Source organism: Ranitomeya imitator, chromosome 6 (assembly GCF_032444005.1).
Source record: "Ranitomeya imitator isolate aRanImi1 chromosome 6, aRanImi1.pri, whole genome shotgun sequence".
NCBI lineage: Eukaryota > Metazoa > Chordata > Amphibia > Anura > Dendrobatidae > Ranitomeya > Ranitomeya imitator.
Window position 1 is genome coordinate 575231211 of NC_091287.1, and position 24563 is coordinate 575255773.

At 48.4% G+C, this 24563-nt stretch overlaps 1 protein-coding gene across 1 annotated transcript in view; it reads left to right on the top strand.

The window, feature by feature from the left end:
- PPP1R16A (protein phosphatase 1 regulatory subunit 16A) overlaps positions 1-24563 on the top strand; it is an 81933-nt gene that overhangs the window by 39094 nt on the left and 18276 nt on the right. The window contains exon 7 of the mRNA XM_069732177.1: positions 1368-1443. Coding sequence (XP_069588278.1) covers positions 1368-1443 — 76 coding nt within the window. The remainder of the gene's footprint in view (positions 1-1367; positions 1444-24563) is intronic.

The following is a 24563-nucleotide window of genomic DNA, read 5'->3' on the forward strand; positions in this document are numbered from 1 at the left end:
TTCTGCCTGGCGGAGGGAAGCGGGGCCTCGGGCTGCCTGGTGGAGGGAGGTGGGGCCTCGGGCTGCCTGGCGGAGGGAAGCGGGGCCTCGGGCTGCCTGGCGGAGGGAAGCGGGGCCTCGGGCTGCCTGGCGGAGGGAGGTGGGGCCTCGGGCTGCCTGGCGGAGGGAGGTGGGGCCTCGGGCTGCCTGGCGGAGGGAGGTGGGGCCTCGGGCTGCCTGGCGGAGGGAAGCGGGGCCTCGGGCTGCCTGGCGGAGGGAAGCGGGGCCTCGGGCTGCCTGGCGGAGGGAGGCGGGGCCTCGGGCTGCCTGGCGGAGGGAGGTGGGGCCTCGGGCTGCCTGGCGGAGGGAGGTGGGGCCTCGGGCTGCCTGGCGGAGGGAAGCGGGGCCTCGGGCTGCCTGGTGGAGGGAGGTGGGGCCTCGGGCTGCCTGGCGGAGGGAAGCGGGGCCTCGGGCTGCCTGGCGGAGGGAAGCGGGGCCTCGGGCTGCCTGGTGGAGGGAGGTGGGGCCTCGGGCTGCCTGGTGGAGGGAAGCGGGTTCTCGGGCTGCCTGGCGGAGGGAGGCGAGACCTCGGGCTGCCTGGTGGATAAAGGCGGGGCCTCGGGCTGCCTGGCGGAGGGAAGTGGGGCCTCGGGCTGCCTGGCGGAGGGAGGTGGGGCCTCGGGCTGCCTGGTGGAGGGAGGCGGGTTCTCGGGCTGCCTGGCGGAGAGAGGCGAGACCTCGGGCTGCCTGGTGGATAAAGGCGGGGCCTCGGGCTGCCTGGTGGAGGGAGGCGGGGCCTCGGGCTGCCTGGCGGAGGGAGGTGGGGCCTCGGGCTGCCTGGCGGAGGGAGATGGGGCCTCGGGCTGCCTGGCGGAGGGAGATGGGGCCTCGGGCTGCCTGACGGAGGGAGGTGGGTCCTCGGGCTGCCTGGCGGAGGGAGGCGGGGCCTCGGGCTGCCTGGTGGAGGGAGGCGAGACCTCGGGCTGCCTGGTGGATAAAAGCGGGGCCTCGGGCTGCCTGGCGGAGGGAGTTGGGGCCTCGGACTGCCTGGCGGAGGGAGGTGGGTCATCGGGCTGCCTGGTGGAGGGAGGTGGGGCCTCAGGCTGCCTGGCGGAAGGAGGTGGGGCATCAGGCTGCCTGGTGGAGGGAGGCGGGGCCTCGGGCTGCCTGGCGGAGGGAAGCGAGACCTCGGGCTGCCTGGTGGATAAAGGCTGGGCCTTGGCCTGCCTGGTGGAGGGAGGCGGGGTCTCGGGCTGCCTGGTGGAGGGAAGCGGGGTCTCGGGCTGCCTGGTGGAGGGAGGCGGGGTCTCGGGCTGCCTGGTGGAGGGAGGCGGGGCCTCGGGCTGCCTGGCGGTGCTGTGTTATCACCAGTTTTTTGTCTTCCACAGATGCAATTGGTGGAGATGCTTGTTGCTCATGGTGCCGACCTGAACACCAAATCTTTGCTGGATGAGACGCCACTGGGTGAGGACACGTGATGTAACTGTGTGGGGGAGGTCGGACATAATGATGCGATCACATGATCACAAATCCCTTCTGGCATTTAAAGAAAAAAAATCTAAAAAGTTGTAGAAAGTGGAACCTGTGCGGATGACAAGTATGTGTACATATATGTGGTGACATGTAAAAGTCTGTGCGCCCCTGGCCGTGATTCCTTTATCTGGAACAGTGAAGCAGGTTCCGTTCCCTTTGTATTTTATAGCAGGTCTCGCAGCTTGTAGACACGTCTTCCCATTCTTTGAGGGTTTTTCCGCCGTTCTTCTTGGAGAATTCCTCCCGTTCTGTGAGGTTCCTGGTGGTCTCGCGTCCTCTGCTATGCTGAGGTCTCACCACAGATTGTCAGTGATGATCAGGGGACTGTGAGGGCCATTGTAAAGCCTCCATCTCGTGCCTTCTGACGTCGTCTATGGTGGAATCTGCCGTGTGTTTAGGATCATTCTCCTTTTTTTTATTTTACCATAATCTTTTTCTTGTTTTATAAGTCATACTTTACAATGTAGCCTCCGATCATTGCCCATCATTACAATGTCTTTCTTAATCATTTATGGGCTACACATAACTATTATGGGAGGAGGTGACGCCGTCAGATGATTATCCGGCGTATCGCCATTATTAGACCTCTGTCTCCTCAGTCTAGTGTGAATGGTGGCAGCCGGCCCGTCTCCTCAGACGTGACCCTGTGTTACTGGTGGATGGAGCCATTATCTTCTCTGACAGACAGCGGTCCTTCACCAGAGCCACGATCTTGGCTAGTGACGGACATTGGGGGTTTCTCCAATATCCTGCGATTCTAATGTTCGTAGCTATGAGAGTGTGCGATCACTGTCCGGAGCTGGGGTGGGATTACATCCAGGTCAGTGGCCAGAAGCGCCTGCTCCCTCCTATTCTTCATTGGGATGCCGCTAATCTGGGACACTAAGTGAGGGATTGCCCCCCAGAGCCGCTCCACCCTATGGCAATCCCACCAGACTTGTATCACATCTGTGTTGGGGTCTCGTCACACATCCGGGGAGCTGCGGTAGATCTCAGACACTGTATAATGTGAATACCACCGCTACAGCAGCTTTCTGGCGCTCTCCAGGAGGTCGGGGCACCTAGAGTGTCCATATCATTGAGACGGACGTCCGCCACTGACCGGGGAGATCACGGATTGTAGATCAGTCTCCCATTTGTGGAGATACGAGTCCAGAGAGGGGAAGGTCTCCTCCAGCATATGGTTGTGGCCTACAGACCGCTCTCCTTTGCCGCGCTGGGCGAGGAGCATCGTATATAGATTGGAGGTTGTGAGAATATTTTATACTAGATGGTGGCCCGATTCTAACGCATCGGGTATTCTAGAATATGCATGTAGTTTATGAAGTTTTCAGAATAATGCAATTTAGACACAGGATTCGGCCGGCCGGACGCGACCAATTAGCGAAGCATCGTTCAAAGACTGCGCCAATTCACGGCCGGCCACGAACAATCAGTGAAGCCAGGGCCGGCTCCAGGTTTTTGACGGCCCCGGGCGAAAGAGTCTCAGTGGGCCCACCTCTTTAACACATACCACGATTCATGATGCACAGATACAGCAGAGAAATATAGCACAGCCACGTAGCATATAACACAGCCCACGTAGTATATAACACAGCCCACGTAGTATATAGCACAGCCACGTAGCATATAGCACAGCCCTCGTAGTATATAACAGCCACATAATATATAGCACAGCCACGTATATTACACAGCCCACGTAGTACATAGCACAGCCCACGTAGCATATAGCACAGCCCACGTAGTATATAGCACAGCCCACGTAGTATATAGCACAGCCACGTAGTATATAGCACAGCCACGTAGTATATAGCACAGCCACGTAGTATATAGCACAGCCACGTAGTATATAGCACAGCTCACGTAGTATATAGCACAGCCCACGTAGTATATAGCACAGCCACAAAGTATATAGCACAACCCCGTAGTACACAGCATAGCCACGTAGTATATAGCACAGCCTACATAGTATATAACACAGCCACATAGTATATAGCACAGCTACGTAATATATAGCACAGCCACGTAGTATATTGCACATCCACGTAGTTTATAGCACAGCCCACGTAGTATATAGCACAGCCCACGTAGTATATAGAACAGCCATGTAGTATATAGCACAGCCCACGTAGTATATAACAGCCACGTAGTGTATTGCCCAGCCAGGGTAATATATTGCACAGCCACGTAGTATATGGCATAGCCCACGTATATAGCACAGAGATGTAGTATATAACACAGCCCACGCAGTATATAACACAGCCACGTAGTTTATAGCACAGGCCACGTAGTGTATATAACACAGCCCACATAGTATATAGCACAGCCCATGTATATAGCACAGCCCACATAGTATATAACAACCACGTATTGCCCAGCCAGGGTAATATAATGCACAGCCACGTAATATATAGCACAGCCCACGTATATAGCACAGAGACGTAGTATATAACACAGCCACGTAGTTTATAGCACAGGCCACGTAGTGTATATAACACAGCCCACATAGTATATAGCACAGCCCATGTATATAGCACAGCCCACATAGTATATAACAGCCACGTATTGCCCAGCCAGGGTAATATAATGCACAGCCACGTAATATATAGCACAGCCCACGTATATAGCACAGAGACGTAGTATATAACACAGCCCACGCAGTATATAACACAGCCATGTAGTATATAGCACAGCCCACATAGTAGTATATAGCAATTCACAGAAAAAAATCCCCTGTGTTAACTAGATAAAAATTACCTTTATTATTATTACATTAAAAACCAACAAAATAGGTGCACTACACAAACCATCACCATGACAGCAACATATCATAGAAAAGACCAGGGTGGTGCCTAGCCCTGTACTGCACTACCTGCACCCTGCCTGCCAGCGGAGGTTGGCACCCTATAATCCTGCGCAATTGGCGCCCCCGCTCACCGGCGACTATCCCTCCTACCCCTATTGGGCCCTAACAGGATGGGATAGGAACATAAACAGTCATAACAAATCACAGTCGTTTGTATGATTGAAGCAAAATTGGGGTCTATAATGCTATCTACTCTGCCCCTGCCTGTCAGCGGAGGTTGGCACCCTACAATAGTACGACAGTGGCGCCCCCGCTCCATGACGACTCTCCTCTATGCTGTCCCTTGTTAGATGATTAAGGGTATAATATGTAATAAGGTGCTGTAGTGCTTATCAGAAATACTCCAAATATACTTCATGAGTACAGAAGGGATACGCTTACAGACATATAAGCAATATATATGGTTGTGCCCAAGGGTTTTATACGGTACCCTAATAGCAAGGAGACCGACTGATTATGGTCTATTATTTGGGGTCCGAATAGTGGTGACACCGATTGATTGTGGATTATATATATTTGGTAATAATTAGTGCACCAGGGTGATCTGGATGTGCACTAGGCCAGATACTTGGAATTTTTTACATCAAACTGTACTGTGTCTGGAATACATGTATTACTAATCAGAGTTATACTGAGGGGATCCGTACATATATATGTAACCCTGGGGAGCATTTATACATTTTGATAAGCACTACAGCACCTTATTACATATTAATCCTCTAACAAGGGACAGGATAGAGGGATAGTCGCCGGTGAGCGGGGGCGCCACTGTCGTACTATTGTAGGGTGCCAACCTCCGCTGGCAGGCAGGGTGCAGGTAGTGCAGCACAGGGCTAGGCACCACCCTGGTCTTTTCTATGATATGTTGCTGTCATGGTGATGGTTTGTGTTGAGTGCACCTATTTTGTTGGTTTTTAATATATAATTTTTTTTTTTGTGTGAATTTTTTAAGGATATAGGTCCCCAAAGATATTCTTTTTTTCTCTGTGAACGTAGTATATAGCAATGTGGGCACCATATCCCTGTTAAAAAAAAAAAAAAAAAAAAAAGAATTAAAATAAAATAGTAATATCCTCACCTTCCGTCGGCCCCTGGATCCAGCCCAGGCGTTTAGCGATGCTCCTCGCGAGGCTCCGGTCCCAAGAATGCATTGCGGTCTCGCGAGATGACGTTGCAAAACCGCAATACATTCTTGTGACCGGAGCGTCGCGAGGAGCGGGAAAGACGACGGAAGGTGAGAATATAATTTTTTATTTTTTAATTATTTTTATCATTAGATCTTTTTACTATTGATGCCGCATGAATAGTAAAAAGTTGGTCACACAGGGTTAATAGCGGCGTTACCGGACTTCATACACCGCAGTGTGACGCAGCCATTAACCCTGTGTGAGCGGTGACTGGAGGGGCACTGACGGAGAATAGGAAGGGGAGAATTCGCGGCCGGACTGTGCCCGACGCTGATTGGTCGGTCAACAACGCGGGATTTCCGTAACAGACAGACAGACGGAAGTGACCCTTGGACGATTATATAGATTATTGTTTCCCTATAGAAAATGCCTAATTGTAGATATTTATAATGATCTCTATGTGGAAGGTGATATCTCTCTGATCGTAGAGGAGGACGACCATATTCCTTCCTCATACAAGTCCCCAACCAGTAGGACTCCAGGGATTTCCAGTTATTGAATCTGGAGGTCCAGAATAGACTGCTCCAAAGTCTGTATGGGGGCTCTAGACAGCGGCAATGTAATAGTGTGCAGGTTATTGATCAGTACGCCCCACGCTCCCAGCGCCGGCTCCACCGCTAGTGGCCGACACAACTAATATCACCGCCGGGGTTACACCCGGTAATGATATATGAATAGAAACACCATCCAACATTGAAGAATTTATATCCAATGTCTGATACACGAAAGAAATATATCTTGGTACCGTGTTAGCCAGTGGATAGAAAATGTCTGTCATCCTAATCATTCCATATCAACCTCAGTTGTTCAAATATGACTGCTCTATAAAACCTCAACACTGAGGGGCAGCTCTGTCCTCCCTCTGTTATTGGGATGTATAATATGGCTGCTCTATAAAACCTCAACACTGAGGGGCAGCCCAGTCCTCCCTCTGTTATTGGGATGTATAATATGTCTGCTCTATAGTATCTCACCACTGAGAGGCAGCCCAGTCCTCCCTCTGTTATTGGGATGTATAATATGGCTGCTCTATAGTATCTCACCACTGAGGGGCAGCCCAGTCCTCCCTCTGTTATTGGGGTGTATAATATGGCTGCTCTATAGTATCTCACCACTGAGGAGCAGCCCAGTCCTCCCTCTGTTATTGGGATGTATAATATGGCTGCTCTATAGTATCTCACCACTGAGGGACAGCCCAGTCCTCCTTCTGTTATTGGGATGTATAATATGTCTGCTCTATAGTATCTCACCACTGAGGGGCAGCTCAGTCCTCCTTCTGTTATTGGGATGTATAATATGACTGCTCTATAGTATCTCACCACTGAGGAGCAGCCCAGTCCTCCCTCTGTTATTGGGATGTATAATATGTCTGCTCTATAATATCTCACCACTGAGGGGCAGCTCAGTCCTCCCTCTGTTATTGGGATGTATAATATGACTGCTCTATAGTATCTCACCACTGAGGGGCAGCTCTGTCCTCCTTCTGTTATTGGGGTGTATATTATGGCTGCTCTATAGTATCTCACCACTGAGGAGCAGCCCAGTCCTCCCTCTGTTATTGGGATGTATAATATGTCTGCTCTATAGTATCTCACCACTGAGGAACAGCCCAGTCCTCCCTCTGTTATTGGGATGTATAATATGGCTGCTCTATAGTATCTCACCACTGAGGAGCAGCCCAGTCCTCCCTCTGTTATTGGGATGTATAATATGTCTGCTCTATAGTATCTCACCACTGAGGAGCAGCCCAGTCCTCCCTCTGTTATTGGGATGTATAATATGTCTGCTCTATAGTATCTCACCACTGAGGGGCAGCCCAGTCCTCTCTCTGTTATTGGGATGTATAATATGTCTGCTCTATAGTATCTCACCACTGAGGAGCAGCCCAGTCCTCCCTCTGTTATTGGGATGTATAATATGACTGCTCTATAGTATCTCACCACTGAGGAGCAGCCCAGTCCTCCCTCTGTTATTGGGATGTATAATATGACTGCTCTATAGTATCTCACCACTGAGGGGCAGCTCTGTCCTCCTTCTGTTATTGGGATGTATAATATGTCTGCTCTATAGTATCTCACCACTGAGGAGCAGCCCAGTCCTCCCTCTGTTATTGGGATGTATAATATGTCTGCTCTATAGTATCTCACCACTGAGGGGCAGCCCAGTCCTCTCTCTGTTATTGGGATGTATAATATGTCTGCTCTATAGTATCTCACCACTGAGGAGCAGCCCAGTCCTCCCTCTGTTATTGGGATGTATAATATGACTGCTCTATAGTATCTCACCACTGAGGAGCAGCCCAGTCCTCCCTCTGTTATTGGGATGTATAATATGACTGCTCTATAGTATCTCACCACTGAGGGGCAGCTCTGTCCTCCTTCTGTTATTGGGATGTATAATATGACTGCTCTATAGTATCTCACCACTGAGGAGCAGCCCAGTCCTCCCTCTGTTATTGGGATGTATAATATGGCTGCTCTATAGTATCTCACCACTGAGGGACAGCCCTGTCCTCCCTCTGTTATTGGGATGTATAATATGTCTGCTCTATAGTATCTCACCACTGAGGAGCAGCCCAGTACTCCCTCTGTTATTGGGATGTATAATATGTCTGCTCTATAATATCTCACCACTGAGGGGCAGCCCTGTCCTCCCTCTGTTATTGGGATGTATAATATGGCTGCTCTATAGTATCTCACCACTGAGGGGCAGCTCTGTCCTCCCTCTGTTATTGGGATGTATAATATGGCTGCTCTATAGTATCTCACCACTGAGGAGCAGCCCAGTCCCCCTTCTGTTATTGGGATGTATAATATGGCTGCTCTATAGTATCTCACCACTGAGGGGCAGCCCAGTCCTCCCTCTGTTATTGGGATGTATAATATGTCTGCTCTATAATATCTCACCACTGAGGGGCAGCCCAGTCCTCCCTCTGTTATTGGGATGTATAATATGTCTGCTCTATAATATCTCACCACTGAGGGGCAGCCCAGTCCTCCCTCTGTTATTGGGATGTATAATATGGCTGCTCTATAGTATCTCACCACTGAGGGGCAGCTCTGTCCTCCCTCTGTTATTGGGATGTATAATATGGCTGCTCTATAGTATCCCACCACTGAGGAGCAGCCCAGTCCCCCTTCTGTTATTGGGATGTATAATATGGCTGCTCTATAGTATCTCACCACTGAGGGGCAGCCCAGTCCTCCCTCTGTTATTGGGGTGTATAATATGGCTGCTCTATAATATCTCACCACTGAGGGGCAGCCCAGTCCCCCTTCTGTTATTGGGATGTATAATATGGCTGCTCTATAGTATCTCACCACTGAGGGGGAGCCCAGTCCTCCCTCTGTTATTGGGATGTATAATATGTCTGCTCTATAATATCTCACCATTGAGGGGCAGCCCAGTCCTCCCTCTGTTATTGGGGTGTATAATATGGCTGCTCTATAGTATCTCACCACTGAGGGGCAGCCCAGTCCTCCCTCTGTTATTGGGATGTATAATATGTCTGCTCTATAATATCTCACCATTGAGGGGCAGCCCAGTCCTCCCTCTGTTATTGGGGTGTATAATATGGCTGCTCTATAGTATCTCACCACTGAGGGGCAGCCCAGTCCTCCCTCTGTTATTGGGGTGTATAATATGGCTGCTCTATAATATCTCACCACTGAGGGGCAGCCCAGTCCCCCTTCTGTTATTGGGATGTATAATATGGCTGCTCTATAGTATCTCACCACTGAGGGGCAGCCCAGTCCTCCTTCTGTTATTGGGGTGTATAATATGTCTGCTCTATAGTATCTCACCATAGAGGGGCAGCCCAGTCCTCCTTCTGTTATTGGGGTGTATAATATGGCTGCCCTATAATATCTCACCACTGAGGGGCAGCCCAGTCCTCCTTCTGTTATTGGGGTGTATAATATGGCTGCCCTATAGTATCTCACCACTGAGGAGCAGCCCAGTCCTCCCTCTGTTATTGGGAGGTATAATATGTCTGCTCTATAATATCTCACCACTGAGGAGCAGCCCAGTCCTCCCTCTGTTATTGGGAGGTATAATATGTCTGCTCTATAGTATCTCACCACTGAGGGGCAGCCCAGTCCTCCCTCTGTTATTGGGATGTATAATATGGCTGCTCTATCATATCTCACCACTGAGGGGCAGCCCAGTCCTCTCTCTGTTATTGGGATGTATAATATGACTGCTCTATAATATCTCACCACTGAGGGGCAGCGCAGTCCTCCCTCTGTTATTGGGATATATAATATGGCTGCTCTATAGTATCTCACCACTGAGGAGCAGCCCAGTCCTCTCTCTGTTATTGGGATGTATAATATGGCTGCTCTATAGTATCTCACCACTGAGGAGCAGCCCAGTCCTCTCTCTGTTATTGGGATGTATAATATGTCTGCTCTATAATATCTCACCACTGAGGGGCAGCCCAGTCCTCTCTCTGTTATTGGGATGTATAATATGTCTGCTCTATAATATCTCACCACTGAGGGGCAGCCCAGTCCTCCCTCTGTTATTGGGATGTATAATATGGCTGCTCTATAGTATCTCACCACTGAGGGGCAACCCAATCCTCCCTCTGTTATTGGGGTGTATAATATGGCTGCTCTATAATATCTCACCACTGAGGAGCAGCCCAGTCCTCCCTCTGTTATTGGGATGTATAATATGGCTGCTCTATATTATCTCACCACTGAGGGGCAGCCCAGTCCTCCCTCTGTTATTGTGATGTATAATATGTCTGCTCTATAGTATCTCACCACTGAGGAGCAGCCCAGTCCTCTCTCTGTTATTGGGATGTATAATATGGCTGCTCTATAGTATCTCACCACTGAGGGGCAGCCCAGTCCTCTCTCTGTTATTGGGATGTATAATATGTCTGCTCTATAATATCTCCCCACTGAGGGGCAGCCCAGTCCTCCCTCTGTTATTGGGATGTATAATATGTCTGCTCTATAGTATCTCACCACTGAGGGGCAGCCCAGTCCTCCCTCTGTTATTGGGATGTATAATATGGCTGCTCTATAGTATCTCACCACTGAGGAGCAGCCCAGTCCTCCCTCTGTTATTGGGATGTATAATATGTCTGCTCTATAGTATCTCACCACTGAGGGGCAGCCCAGTCCTCCCTCTGTTATTGGGATGTATAATATGGCTGCTCTATAGTATCTCACCACTGAGGGGCAGCCCAGTCCTCCTTCTGTTATTGGGATGTATAATATGTCTGCTCTATAATATCTCACCACTGAGGGGCAGCCCAGTCCTCCCTCTGTTATTGTGATGTATAATATGGCTGCTCTATAATATCTCACCACTGAGTGACAGCCCAATCCTCCCTCTGTTATTGGGATGTATAATATGGCTGCTCTATAGTATCTCACCACTGAGGAGCAGCCCAGTCCTCCCTCTGTTATTGGGATGTATAATATGGCTGCTCTATAATATCTCACCACTGAGGGGCAACCCAATCCTCCCTCTGTTATTGGGATGTATAATATGTCTGCTCTATAATATCTCACCACTGAGTGACAGCCCAGTCCTCCTTCTGTTATTGGGATGTATAATATGTCTGCTCTATAATATCTCACCACTGAGGAGCAGCCCAGTCCTCCCTCTGTTATTGGGATGTATAATATGGCTGCTCTATAATATCTCCCCACTGAGGGGCAGCCCAGTCCTCCCTCTGTTATTGGGATGTATAATATGGCTGCTCTATAATATCTCACCACTGAGGGGCAGCCCAGTCCTCCCTCTGTTATTGGGATGTATAATATGTCTGCTCTATAGTATCTCACCACTGAGGGACAGCCCAGTCCTCCTTCTGTTATTGGGATGTATAATATGGCTGCTCTATAGTATCTCACCACTGAGGAGCAGCCCAGTCCTCCCTCTGTTATTGGGATGTATAATATGTCTGCTCTATAGTATCTCACCACTGAGGGACAGCCCAGTCCTCCTTCTGTTATTGGGATGTATAATATGGCTGCTCTATAGTATCTCACCACTGAGGAGCAGCCCAGTCCTCCCTCTGTTATTGGGATGTATAATATGTCTGCTCTATAGTATCTCACCACTGAGGAGCAGCCCAGTCCTCCCTCTGTTATTGGGATGTATAATATGGCTGCTCTATAGTATCTCACCACTGAGGAGCAGCCCAGTCCTCCTTCTGTTATTGGGATGTATAATATGTCTGCTCTATAGTATCTCACCACTGAGGGACAGCCCAGTCCTCCTTCTGTTATTGGGATGTATAATATGGCTGCTCTATAGTATCTCACCACTGAGGAGCAGCCCAGTCCTCCCTCTGTTATTGGGATGTATAATATGGCTGCTCTATAATATCTCACCACTGAGGGGCAGCCCAGTCCTCCCTCTGTTATTGGGATGTATAATATGGCTGCTCTATAGTATCTCACCACTGAGGGGCAGCCCAGTCCTCCCTCTGTTATTGGGATGTATAATATGGCTGCTCTATATTATCTCACCACTGAGGGGCAGCCCAGTCCTCCCTCTGTTATTGGGATGTATAATATGGCTGCTCTATAATATCTCACCACTGAGGGGCAGCCCAGTCCTCTCTCTGTTATTGGGATGTATAATATGGCTGCTCTATAGTATCTCACCACTGAGGAGCAGCCCAGTCCTCCCTCTGTTATTGGGATGTATAATATGTCTGCTCTATAGTATCTCACCACTGAGGGGCAGCCCAGTCCTCCCTCTGTTATTGGGATGTATAATATGTCTGGTCTATAATATCTCACCACTGAGGGGCAGCCCAGTCCTCCCTCTGTTATTGTGATGTATAATATGTCTGCTCTATAGTATCTCACCACTGAGGGGCAGCCCAGTCCTCCCTCTGTTATTGGGATGTATAATATGTCTGCTCTATAGTATCTCACCACTGAGGGGCAGCCCAGTCCTCCCTCTGTTATTAGGATGTATAATATGGCTGCTCTATAGTATCTCACCACTGAGGAGCAGCCCAGTCCTCCCTCTGTTATTGGGATGTATAATATGGCTGCTCTATAATATCTCACCACTGAGGGACAGCCCAGTCCTCCCTCTGTTATTGGGATGTATAATATGGCTGCTCTATAGTATCTCACCACTGAGGGGCAGCCCAGTCCTCCCTCTGTTATTGGGATGTATAATATGTCTGCTCTATAATATCTCACCACTGAGGGGCAGCCCAGTCCTCCCTCTGTTATTGGGATGTATAATATGGCTGCTCTATAGTATCTCACCACTGAGGAGCAGCCCAGTCCTCCCTCTGTTATTGGGATGTATAATATGTCTGCTCTATAGTATCTCACCACTGAGGGGCAGCTCTGTCCTCCTTCTGTTATTGGGATGTATAATATGTCTGCTCTATAGTATCTCACCACTGAGGGGCAGCTCTGTCCTCCTTCTGTTATTGGGATGTATAATATGTCTGCTCTATAATATCTCACCACTGAGTGACAGCCCAGTCCTCCCTCTGTTATTGGGATGTATAATATGGCTGCTCTATAATATCTCACCACTGAGGGGCAACCCAATCCTCCCTCTGTTATTGGGATGTATAATATGGCTGCTCTATAGTATCTCACCACTGAGGAGCAGCCCAGTCCTCCCTCTGTTATTGGGATGTATAATATGGCTGCTCTATAATATCTCACCACTGAGGGGCAACCCAATCCTCCCTCTGTTATTGGGATGTATAATATGTCTGCTCTATAGTATCTCACCACTGAGGAGCAGCCCAGTCCTCCCTCTGTTATTGGGATGTATAATATGTCTGCTCTATAGTATCTCACCACTGAGGGGCAACCCAATCCTCCCTCTGTTATTGGGATGTATAATATGGCTGCTCTATAATATCTCACCACTGAGGGGCAACCCAATCCTCCCTCTGTTATTGGGATGTATAATATGGCTGCTCTATAGTATCTCACCACTGAGGAGCAGCCCAGTCCTCCTTCTGTTATTGGGATGTATAATATGGCTGCTCTATAATATCTCACCACTGAGGGGCAGCCCAGACCTCCCTCTGTTATTGGGATGTATAATATGGCTGCTCTATAATATCTCACCACTGAGGGGCAGCCCAGTCCTCCCTCTGTTATTGGGATGTATAATATGACTGCTCTATAGTATCTCACCACTGAGGAGCAGCCCAGTCCTCCCTCTGTTATTGGGATGTATAATATGTCTGCTCTATAATATCTCACCACTGAGGGGCAGCTCAGTCCTCCCTCTGTTATTGGGATGTATAATATGACTGCTCTATAGTATCTCACCACTGAGGGGCAGCTCTGTCCTCCTTCTGTTATTGGGGTGTATATTATGGCTGCTCTATAGTATCTCACCACTGAGGAGCAGCCCAGTCCTCCCTCTGTTATTGGGATGTATAATATGTCTGCTCTATAGTATCTCACCACTGAGGAACAGCCCAGTCCTCCCTCTGTTATTGGGATGTATAATATGGCTGCTCTATAGTATCTCACCACTGAGGAGCAGCCCAGTCCTCCCTCTGTTATTGGGATGTATAATATGTCTGCTCTATAGTATCTCACCACTGAGGAGCAGCCCAGTCCTCCCTCTGTTATTGGGATGTATAATATGTCTGCTCTATAGTATCTCACCACTGAGGGGCAGCCCAGTCCTCTCTCTGTTATTGGGATGTATAATATGTCTGCTCTATAGTATCTCACCACTGAGGAGCAGCCCAGTCCTCCCTCTGTTATTGGGATGTATAATATGACTGCTCTATAGTATCTCACCACTGAGGAGCAGCCCAGTCCTCCCTCTGTTATTGGGATGTATAATATGACTGCTCTATAGTATCTCACCACTGAGGGGCAGCTCTGTCCTCCTTCTGTTATTGGGATGTATAATATGTCTGCTCTATAGTATCTCACCACTGAGGAGCAGCCCAGTCCTCCCTCTGTTATTGGGATGTATAATATGTCTGCTCTATAGTATCTCACCACTGAGGGGCAGCCCAGTCCTCTCTCTGTTATTGGGATGTATAATATGTCTGCTCTATAGTATCTCACCACTGAGGAGCAGCCCAGTCCTCCCTCTGTTATTGGGATGTATAATATGACTGCTCTATAGTATCTCACCACTGAGGAGCAGCCCAGTCCTCCCTCTGTTATTGGGATGTATAATATGACTGCTCTATAGTATCTCACCACTGAGGGGCAGCTCTGTCCTCCTTCTGTTATTGGGATGTATAATATGACTGCTCTATAGTATCTCACCACTGAGGAGCAGCCCAGTCCTCCCTCTGTTATTGGGATGTATAATATGGCTGCTCTATAGTATCTCACCACTGAGGGACAGCCCTGTCCTCCCTCTGTTATTGGGATGTATAATATGTCTGCTCTATAGTATCTCACCACTGAGGAGCAGCCCAGTACTCCCTCTGTTATTGGGATGTATAATATGTCTGCTCTATAATATCTCACCACTGAGGGGCAGCCCTGTCCTCCCTCTGTTATTGGGATGTATAATATGGCTGCTCTATAGTATCTCACCACTGAGGGGCAGCTCTGTCCTCCCTCTGTTATTGGGATGTATAATATGGCTGCTCTATAGTATCTCACCACTGAGGAGCAGCCCAGTCCCCCTTCTGTTATTGGGATGTATAATATGGCTGCTCTATAGTATCTCACCACTGAGGGGCAGCCCAGTCCTCCCTCTGTTATTGGGATGTATAATATGTCTGCTCTATAATATCTCACCACTGAGGGGCAGCCCAGTCCTCCCTCTGTTATTGGGATGTATAATATGTCTGCTCTATAATATCTCACCACTGAGGGGCAGCCCAGTCCTCCCTCTGTTATTGGGATGTATAATATGGCTGCTCTATAGTATCTCACCACTGAGGGGCAGCTCTGTCCTCCCTCTGTTATTGGGATGTATAATATGGCTGCTCTATAGTATCCCACCACTGAGGAGCAGCCCAGTCCCCCTTCTGTTATTGGGATGTATAATATGGCTGCTCTATAGTATCTCACCACTGAGGGGCAGCCCAGTCCTCCCTCTGTTATTGGGGTGTATAATATGGCTGCTCTATAATATCTCACCACTGAGGGGCAGCCCAGTCCCCCTTCTGTTATTGGGATGTATAATATGGCTGCTCTATAGTATCTCACCACTGAGGGGGAGCCCAGTCCTCCCTCTGTTATTGGGATGTATAATATGTCTGCTCTATAATATCTCACCATTGAGGGGCAGCCCAGTCCTCCCTCTGTTATTGGGGTGTATAATATGGCTGCTCTATAGTATCTCACCACTGAGGGGCAGCCCAGTCCTCCCTCTGTTATTGGGATGTATAATATGTCTGCTCTATAATATCTCACCATTGAGGGGCAGCCCAGTCCTCCCTCTGTTATTGGGGTGTATAATATGGCTGCTCTATAGTATCTCACCACTGAGGGGCAGCCCAGTCCTCCCTCTGTTATTGGGGTGTATAATATGGCTGCTCTATAATATCTCACCACTGAGGGGCAGCCCAGTCCCCCTTCTGTTATTGGGATGTATAATATGGCTGCTCTATAGTATCTCACCACTGAGGGGCAGCCCAGTCCTCCTTCTGTTATTGGGGTGTATAATATGTCTGCTCTATAGTATCTCACCATAGAGGGGCAGCCCAGTCCTCCTTCTGTTATTGGGGTGTATAATATGGCTGCCCTATAATATCTCACCACTGAGGGGCAGCCCAGTCCTCCTTCTGTTATTGGGGTGTATAATATGGCTGCCCTATAGTATCTCACCACTGAGGAGCAGCCCAGTCCTCCCTCTGTTATTGGGAGGTATAATATGTCTGCTCTATAATATCTCACCACTGAGGAGCAGCCCAGTCCTCCCTCTGTTATTGGGAGGTATAATATGTCTGCTCTATAGTATCTCACCACTGAGGGGCAGCCCAGTCCTCCCTCTGTTATTGGGATGTATAATATGGCTGCTCTATCATATCTCACCACTGAGGGGCAGCCCAGTCCTCTCTCTGTTATTGGGATGTATAATATGACTGCTCTATAATATCTCACCACTGAGGGGCAGCGCAGTCCTCCCTCTGTTATTGGGATATATAATATGGCTGCTCTATAGTATCTCACCACTGAGGAGCAGCCCAGTCCTCTCTCTGTTATTGGGATGTATAATATGGCTGCTCTATAGTATCTCACCACTGAGGAGCAGCCCAGTCCTCTCTCTGTTATTGGGATGTATAATATGTCTGCTCTATAATATCTCACCACTGAGGGGCAGCCCAGTCCTCTCTCTGTTATTGGGATGTATAATATGTCTGCTCTATAATATCTCACCACTGAGGGGCAGCCCAGTCCTCCCTCTGTTATTGGGATGTATAATATGGCTGCTCTATAGTATCTCACCACTGAGGGGCAACCCAATCCTCCCTCTGTTATTGGGGTGTATAATATGGCTGCTCTATAATATCTCACCACTGAGGAGCAGCCCAGTCCTCCCTCTGTTATTGGGATGTATAATATGGCTGCTCTATATTATCTCACCACTGAGGGGCAGCCCAGTCCTCCCTCTGTTATTGTGATGTATAATATGTCTGCTCTATAGTATCTCACCACTGAGGAGCAGCCCAGTCCTCTCTCTGTTATTGGGATGTATAATATGGCTGCTCTATAGTATCTCACCACTGAGGGGCAGCCCAGTCCTCTCTCTGTTATTGGGATGTATAATATGTCTGCTCTATAATATCTCCCCACTGAGGGGCAGCCCAGTCCTCCCTCTGTTATTGGGATGTATAATATGTCTGCTCTATAGTATCTCACCACTGAGGGGCAGCCCAGTCCTCCCTCTGTTATTGGGATGTATAATATGGCTGCTCTATAGTATCTCACCACTGAGGAGCAGCCCAGTCCTCCCTCTGTTATTGGGATGTATAATATGTCTGCTCTATAGTATCTCACCACTGAGGGGCAGCCCAGTCCTCCCTCTGTTATTGGGATGTATAATATGGCTGCTCTATAGTATCTCACCACTGAGGGGCAGCCCAGTCCTCCTTCTGTTATTGGGATGTATAATATGTCTGCTCTATAATATCTCACCACTGAGGGGCAGCCCAGTCCTCCCTCTGTTATTGTGATGTATAATATGGCTGCTCTATAATATCTCACCACTGAGTGACAGCCCAATCCTCCCTCTGTTATTGGGATGTATAATATGGCTGCTCTATAATATCTCACCACTGAGGGGCAGCCCAGTCCTCCCTCTGTTATTGGGGTGTATAATATGGCTGCTCTATAGTATCTCACCACTGAGGAGCAGCCCAGTCCTCCCTCTGTTATTGGGATGTATAATATGGCTGCTCTATAATATCTCACCACTGAGGGGCAACCCAATCCTCCCTCTGTTATTGGGATGTATAATATGTCTGCTCTATAATATCTCACCACTGAGTGACAGCCCAGTCCTCCTTCTGTTATTGGGATGTATAATATGTCTGCTCTATAATATCTCACCACTGAGGAGCAGCCCAGTCCTCCCTCTGTTATTGGGATGTATAATATGGCTGCTCTATAATATCTCCCCACTGAGGGGCAGCCCAGTCCTCCCTCTGTTATTGGGATGTATAATATGGCTGCTCTATAATATCTCACCACTGAGGGGCAGCCCAGTCCTCCCTCTGTTATTGGGATGTATAATATGTCTGCTCTATAGTATCTCACCACTGAGGGACAGCCCAGTCCTCCTTCTGTTATTGGGATGTATAATATGGCTGCTCTATAGTATCTCACCACTGAGGAGCAGCCCAGTCCTCCCTCTGTTATTGGGATGTATAATATGTCTGCTCTATAGTATCTCACCACTGAGGGACAGCCCAGTCCTCCTTCTGTTATTGGGATGTATAATATGGCTGCTCTATAGTATCTCACCACTGAGGAGCAGCCCAGTCCTCCCTCTGTTATTGGGATGTATAATATGTCTGCTCTATAGTATCTCACCACTGAGGAGCAGCCCAGTCCTCCCTCTGTTATTGGGATGTATAATATGGCTGCTCTATAGTATCTCACCACTGAGGAGCAGCCCAGTCCTCCTTCTGTTATTGGGATGTATAATATGTCTGCTCTATAGTATCTCACCACTGAGGGACAGCCCAGTCCTCCTTCTGTTATTGGGATGTATAATATGGCTGCTCTATAGTATCTCACCACTGAGGAGCAGCCCAGTCCTCCCTCTGTTATTGGGATGTATAATATGTCTGCTCTATAGTATCTCACCACTGAGGAGCAGCCCAGTCCTCCCTCTGTTATTGGGATGTATAATATGGCTGCTCTATAGTATCTCACCACTGAGGAGCAGCCCAGTCCTCCTTCTGTTATTGGGATGTATAATATGGCTGCTCTATAGTATCTCACCACTGAGGAGCAGCCCAGTCCTCCTTCTGTTATTGGGGTGTATAATATGGCTGCTCTATAATATCTCACCACTGAGGGGCAGCCCAGTCCTCCCTCTGTTATTGGGATGTATAATATGGCTGCTCTATAGTATCTCACCACTGAGGAGCAGCCCAGTCCTCCTTCTGTTATTGGGGTGTATAATATGGCTGCTCTATAATATCTCACCACTGAGGGGCAGCCCAGTCCTCCTTCTGTTATTGGGATGTATAATATGGCTGCTCTATAATATCTCACCACTGAGGGGCAGCCCAGTCCTCTCTCTGTTATTGGGATGTATAATATGGCTGCTCTATATTATCTCACCACTGAGGGGCAGCCCAGTCCTCCCTCTGTTATTGGGATGTATAATATGGCTGCTCTATAATATCTCACCACTGAGGGGCAGCCCAGTCCTCTCTCTGTTATTGGGATGTATAATATGGCTGCTCTATAGTATCTCACCACTGAGGAGCAGCCCAGTCCTCCCTCTGTTATTGGGATGTATAATATGTCTGCTCTATAGTATCTCACCACTGAGGGGCAGCCCAGTCCTCCCTCTGTTATTGGGATGTATAATATGTCTGGTCTATAATATCTCACCACTGAGGGGCAGCCCAGTCCTCCCTCTGTTATTGTGATGTATAATATGTCTGCTCTATAGTATCTCACCACTGAGGGGCAGCCCAGTCCTCCCTCTGTTATTGGGATGTATAATATGTCTGCTCTATAGTATCTCACCACTGAGGGGCAGCCCAGTCCTCCCTCTGTTATTAGGATGTATAATATGGCTGCTCTATAGTATCTCACCACTGAGGAGCAGCCCAGTCCTCCCTCTGTTATTGGGATGTATAATATGGCTGCTCTATAATATCTCACCACTGAGGGACAGCCCAGTCCTCCCTCTGTTATTGGGATGTATAATATGGCTGCTCTATAGTATCTCACCACTGAGGGGCAGCCCAGTCCTCCCTCTGTTATTGGGATGTATAATATGTCTGCTCTATAATATCTCACCACTGAGGGGCAGCCCAGTCCTCCCTCTGTTATTGGGATGTATAATATGGCTGCTCTATAGTATCTCACCACTGAGGAGCAGCCCAGTCCTCCCTCTGTTATTGGGATGTATAATATGTCTGCTCTATAGTATCTCACCACTGAGGGGCAGCTCTGTCCTCCTTCTGTTATTGGGATGTATAATATGTCTGCTCTATAGTATCTCACCACTGAGGGGCAGCTCTGTCCTCCTTCTGTTATTGGGATGTATAATATGTCTGCTCTATAATATCTCACCACTGAGTGACAGCCCAGTCCTCCCTCTGTTATTGGGATGTATAATATGGCTGCTCTATAATATCTCACCACTGAGGGGCAACCCAATCCTCCCTCTGTTATTGGGATGTATAATATGGCTGCTCTATAGTATCTCACCACTGAGGAGCAGCCCAGTCCTCCCTCTGTTATTGGGATGTATAATATGGCTGCTCTATAATATCTCACCACTGAGGGGCAACCCAATCCTCCCTCTGTTATTGGGATGTATAATATGTCTGCTCTATAGTATCTCACCACTGAGGAGCAGCCCAGTCCTCCCTCTGTTATTGGGATGTATAATATGTCTGCTCTATAGTATCTCACCACTGAGGGGCAACCCAATCCTCCCTCTGTTATTGGGATGTATAATATGGCTGCTCTATAATATCTCACCACTGAGGGGCAACCCAATCCTCCCTCTGTTATTGGGATGTATAATATGGCTGCTCTATAGTATCTCACCACTGAGGAGCAGCCCAGTCCTCCTTCTGTTATTGGGATGTATAATATGGCTGCTCTATAATATCTCACCACTGAGGGGCAGCCCAGACCTCCCTCTGTTATTGGGATGTATAATATGGCTGCTCTATAATATCTCACCACTGAGGGGCAGCCCAGTCCTCCCTCTGTTATTGGGATGTATAATATGTCTGCTCTATAGTATCTCACCACTGAGGGGCAGCCCAGTCCTCCTTCTGTTATTGGGATGTATAATATGTCTGCTCTATAGTATCTCACCACTGAGGGGCAGCCCAGTCCTCCCTCTGTTATTGGGATGTATAATATGGCTGCTCTATAATATCTCACCACTGAGGGGCAGCCCAGTCCTCCCTCTGTTATTGGGATGTATAATATGGCTGCTCTATAATATCTCCCCACTGAGGGGCAGCCCAGTCCTCCCTCTGTTATTGGGATGTATAATATGGCTGCTCTATAATATCTCACCACTGAGGGGCAGCCCAGTCCTCCCTCTGTTATTGGGATGTATAATATGGCTGCTCTATAATATCTCACCACTGAGGGGCAGCCCAGTCCTCCCTCTGTTATTGGGATGTATAATATGGCTGCTCTATAGTATCTCACCACTGAGGGGCAGCCCAGTCCTCCCTCTGTTATTGGGATGTATAATATGGCTGCTCTATAGTATCTCACCACTGAGGGGCAGCCCAGTCCTCCCTCTGTTATTGGGATGTATAATATGGCTGCTCTATAATATCTCCCCACTGAGGGGCAGCCCAGTCCTCCTTCTGTTATTGGGATGTATAATATGGCTGCTCTATAGTATCTCACCACTGAGGAGCAGCCCAGTCCTCCTTCTGTTATTGGGGTGTATAATATGGCTGCTCTATAATATCTCACCACTGAGGAGCAGCCCAGTCCTCCCTCTGTTATTAGGATGTATAATATGTCTGCTCTATAGTATCTCACCACTGAGGGGCAGCCCAGTCCTCCTTCTGTTATTGGGATGTATAATATGGCTGCTCTATAATATCTCACCACTGAGGGGCAGCCCAGTCCTCCTTCTGTTATTGGGATGTATAATATGTCTGCTCTATAGTATCTCACCACTGAGGGGCAGCCCAGTCCTCCCTCTGTTATTGGGATGTATAATATGGCTGCTCTATAATATCTCACCACTGAGGGGCAGCCCAGTCCTCCTTCTGTTATTGGGGTGTATAATATGGCTGCCCTATAATATCTCACCACTGAGGGGCAGCCCAGTCCTCCCTCTGTTATTGGGATGTATAATATGACTGCTCTATAGTATCTCACCACTGAGGGGCAGCCCAGTCCTCCCTCTGTTATTGGGATGTATAATATGGCTGCTCTATAATATCTCACCACTGAGGGGCAGCCCAGTCCTCCTTCTGTTATTGGGGTGTATAATATGGCTGCCCTATAATATCTCACCACTGAGGGGCAGCCCAGTCCTCCCTCTGTTATTGGGATGTATAATATGGCTGCTCTATAATATCTCACCACTGAGGAGCAGCCCAGTCCTCCCTCTGTTATTGGGATGTATAATATGTCTGCTCTATAGTATCTCACCACTGAGGAGCAGCCCAGTCCTCCCTCTGTTATTGGGATGTATAATATGTCTGCTCTATAGTATCTCACCACTGAGGAGCAGCCCAGTCCTCTCTCTGTTATTGGGATGTATAATATGGCTGCTCTATAGTATCTCACCACTGAGGGGCAGCCCAGTCCTCCTTCTGTTATTGGGGTGTATAATATGGCTGCCCTATAATATCTCACCACTGAGGGGCAGCCCAGTCCTCCCTCTGTTATTGGGATGTATAATATGACTGCTCTATAGTATCTCACCACTGAGGGGCAGCCCAGTCCTCCCTCTGTTATTGGGATGTATAATATGGCTGCTCTATAATATCTCACCACTGAGGGGCAGCCCAGTCCTCCTTCTGTTATTGGGGTGTATAATATGGCTGCCCTATAATATCTCACCACTGAGGGGCAGCCCAGTCCTCCCTCTGTTATTGGGATGTATAATATGGCTGCTCTATAATATCTCACCACTGAGGAGCAGCCCAGTCCTCCCTCTGTTATTGGGATGTATAATATGTCTGCTCTATAATATCTCACCACTGAGGGGCAGCCCAGTCCTCCCTCTGTTATTGGGATGTATAATATGTCTGCTCTATAGTATCTCACCACTGAGGAGCAGCCCAGTCCTCTCTCTGTTATTGGGATGTATAATATGGCTGCTCTATAGTATCTCACCACTGAGGGACAGCCCAGTCCTCCCTCTGTTATTGGGATGTATAATATGTCTGCTCTATAGTATCTCACCACTGAGGGGCAGCCCTGTCCTCCCTCTGTTATTGGGATGTATAATATGACTGCTCTATAGTATCTCACCACTGAGGGGCAGCCCAGTCCTCCCTCTGTTATTGGGGTGTATAATATGGCTGCTCTATAATATCTCACCACTGAGGAGCAGCCCAGTCCTCCCTCTGTTATTGGGGTGTATAATATGGCTGCTCTATAGTATCTCACCACTGAGGGGCAGCCCTGTCCTCCCTCTGTTATTGGGATGTATAATATGACTGCTCTATAGTATCTCACCACTGAGGAGCAGCCCAGTCCTCCCTCTGTTATTGGGGTGTATAATATGTCTGCTCTATAGTATCTCACCACTGAGGGGCAGCCCAGTCCTCCCTCTGTTATTGGGATGTATAATATGTCTGCTCTATAGTATCTCACCACTGAGGGGCAGCCCAGTCCTCCCTCTGTTATTGGGGTGTATAATATGGCTGCTCTATAATATCTCACCACTGAGGGGCAGCCCAGTCCTCCCTCTGTTATTGGGATGTATAATATGGCTGCTCTATAGTATCTCACCACTGAGGGGCAGCCCAGTCCTCCCTCTGTTATTGGGATGTATAATATGTCTGCTCTATAGTATCTCACCACTGAGGAGCAGCCCAGTCCTCCCTCTGTTATTGGGATGTATAATATGGCTGCTCTATAGTATCTCACCACTGAGGGGCAGCCCAGTCCTCCTTCTGTTATTGGGGTGTATAATATGGCTGCTCTATAGTATCTCACCACTGAGGGGCAGCCCAGTCCTCCTCCTGTTATTGGGATGTATAATATGTCTGCTCTATAGTATCTCACCACTGAGGAGCAGCCCAGTCCTCCCTCTGTTATTGGGATGTATAATATGGCTGCTCTATAGTATCTCACCACTGAGGGGCAGCTCTGTCCTTCCTCTGTTATTGGGATGTATAATATGGCTGCTCTATAATATCTCACCACTGAGGAGCAGCCCAGTCCTCCCTCTGTTATTGGGATGTATAATATGGCTGCTCTATAGTATCTCACCACTGAGGGGCAGCTCTGTCCTTCCTCTGTTATTGGGATGTATAATATGGCTGCTCTATAGTATCTCACCACTGAGTGACAGCCCAGTCCTCCCTCTGTTATTGGGGTGTATAATATGGCTGCTCTATAATATCTCACCACTGAGGGGCAGCCCAGTCCTCCCTCTGTTATTGGGGTGTATAATATGTCTGCTCTATAGTATCTCACCACTGAGGGGCAGCCCAGTCCTCCCTCTGTTATTGGGGTGTATAATATGTCTGCTCTATAGTATCTCACCACTGAGGGGCAGCCCAGTCCTCCCTCTGTTATTGGGGTGTATAATATGTCTGCTCTATAATATCTCACCACTGAGGGGCAGCCCAGTCCTCCCTCTGTTAATGAGATGTATAATATGGCTGCTCTATAATATCTCACCACTGAGGAGCAGCC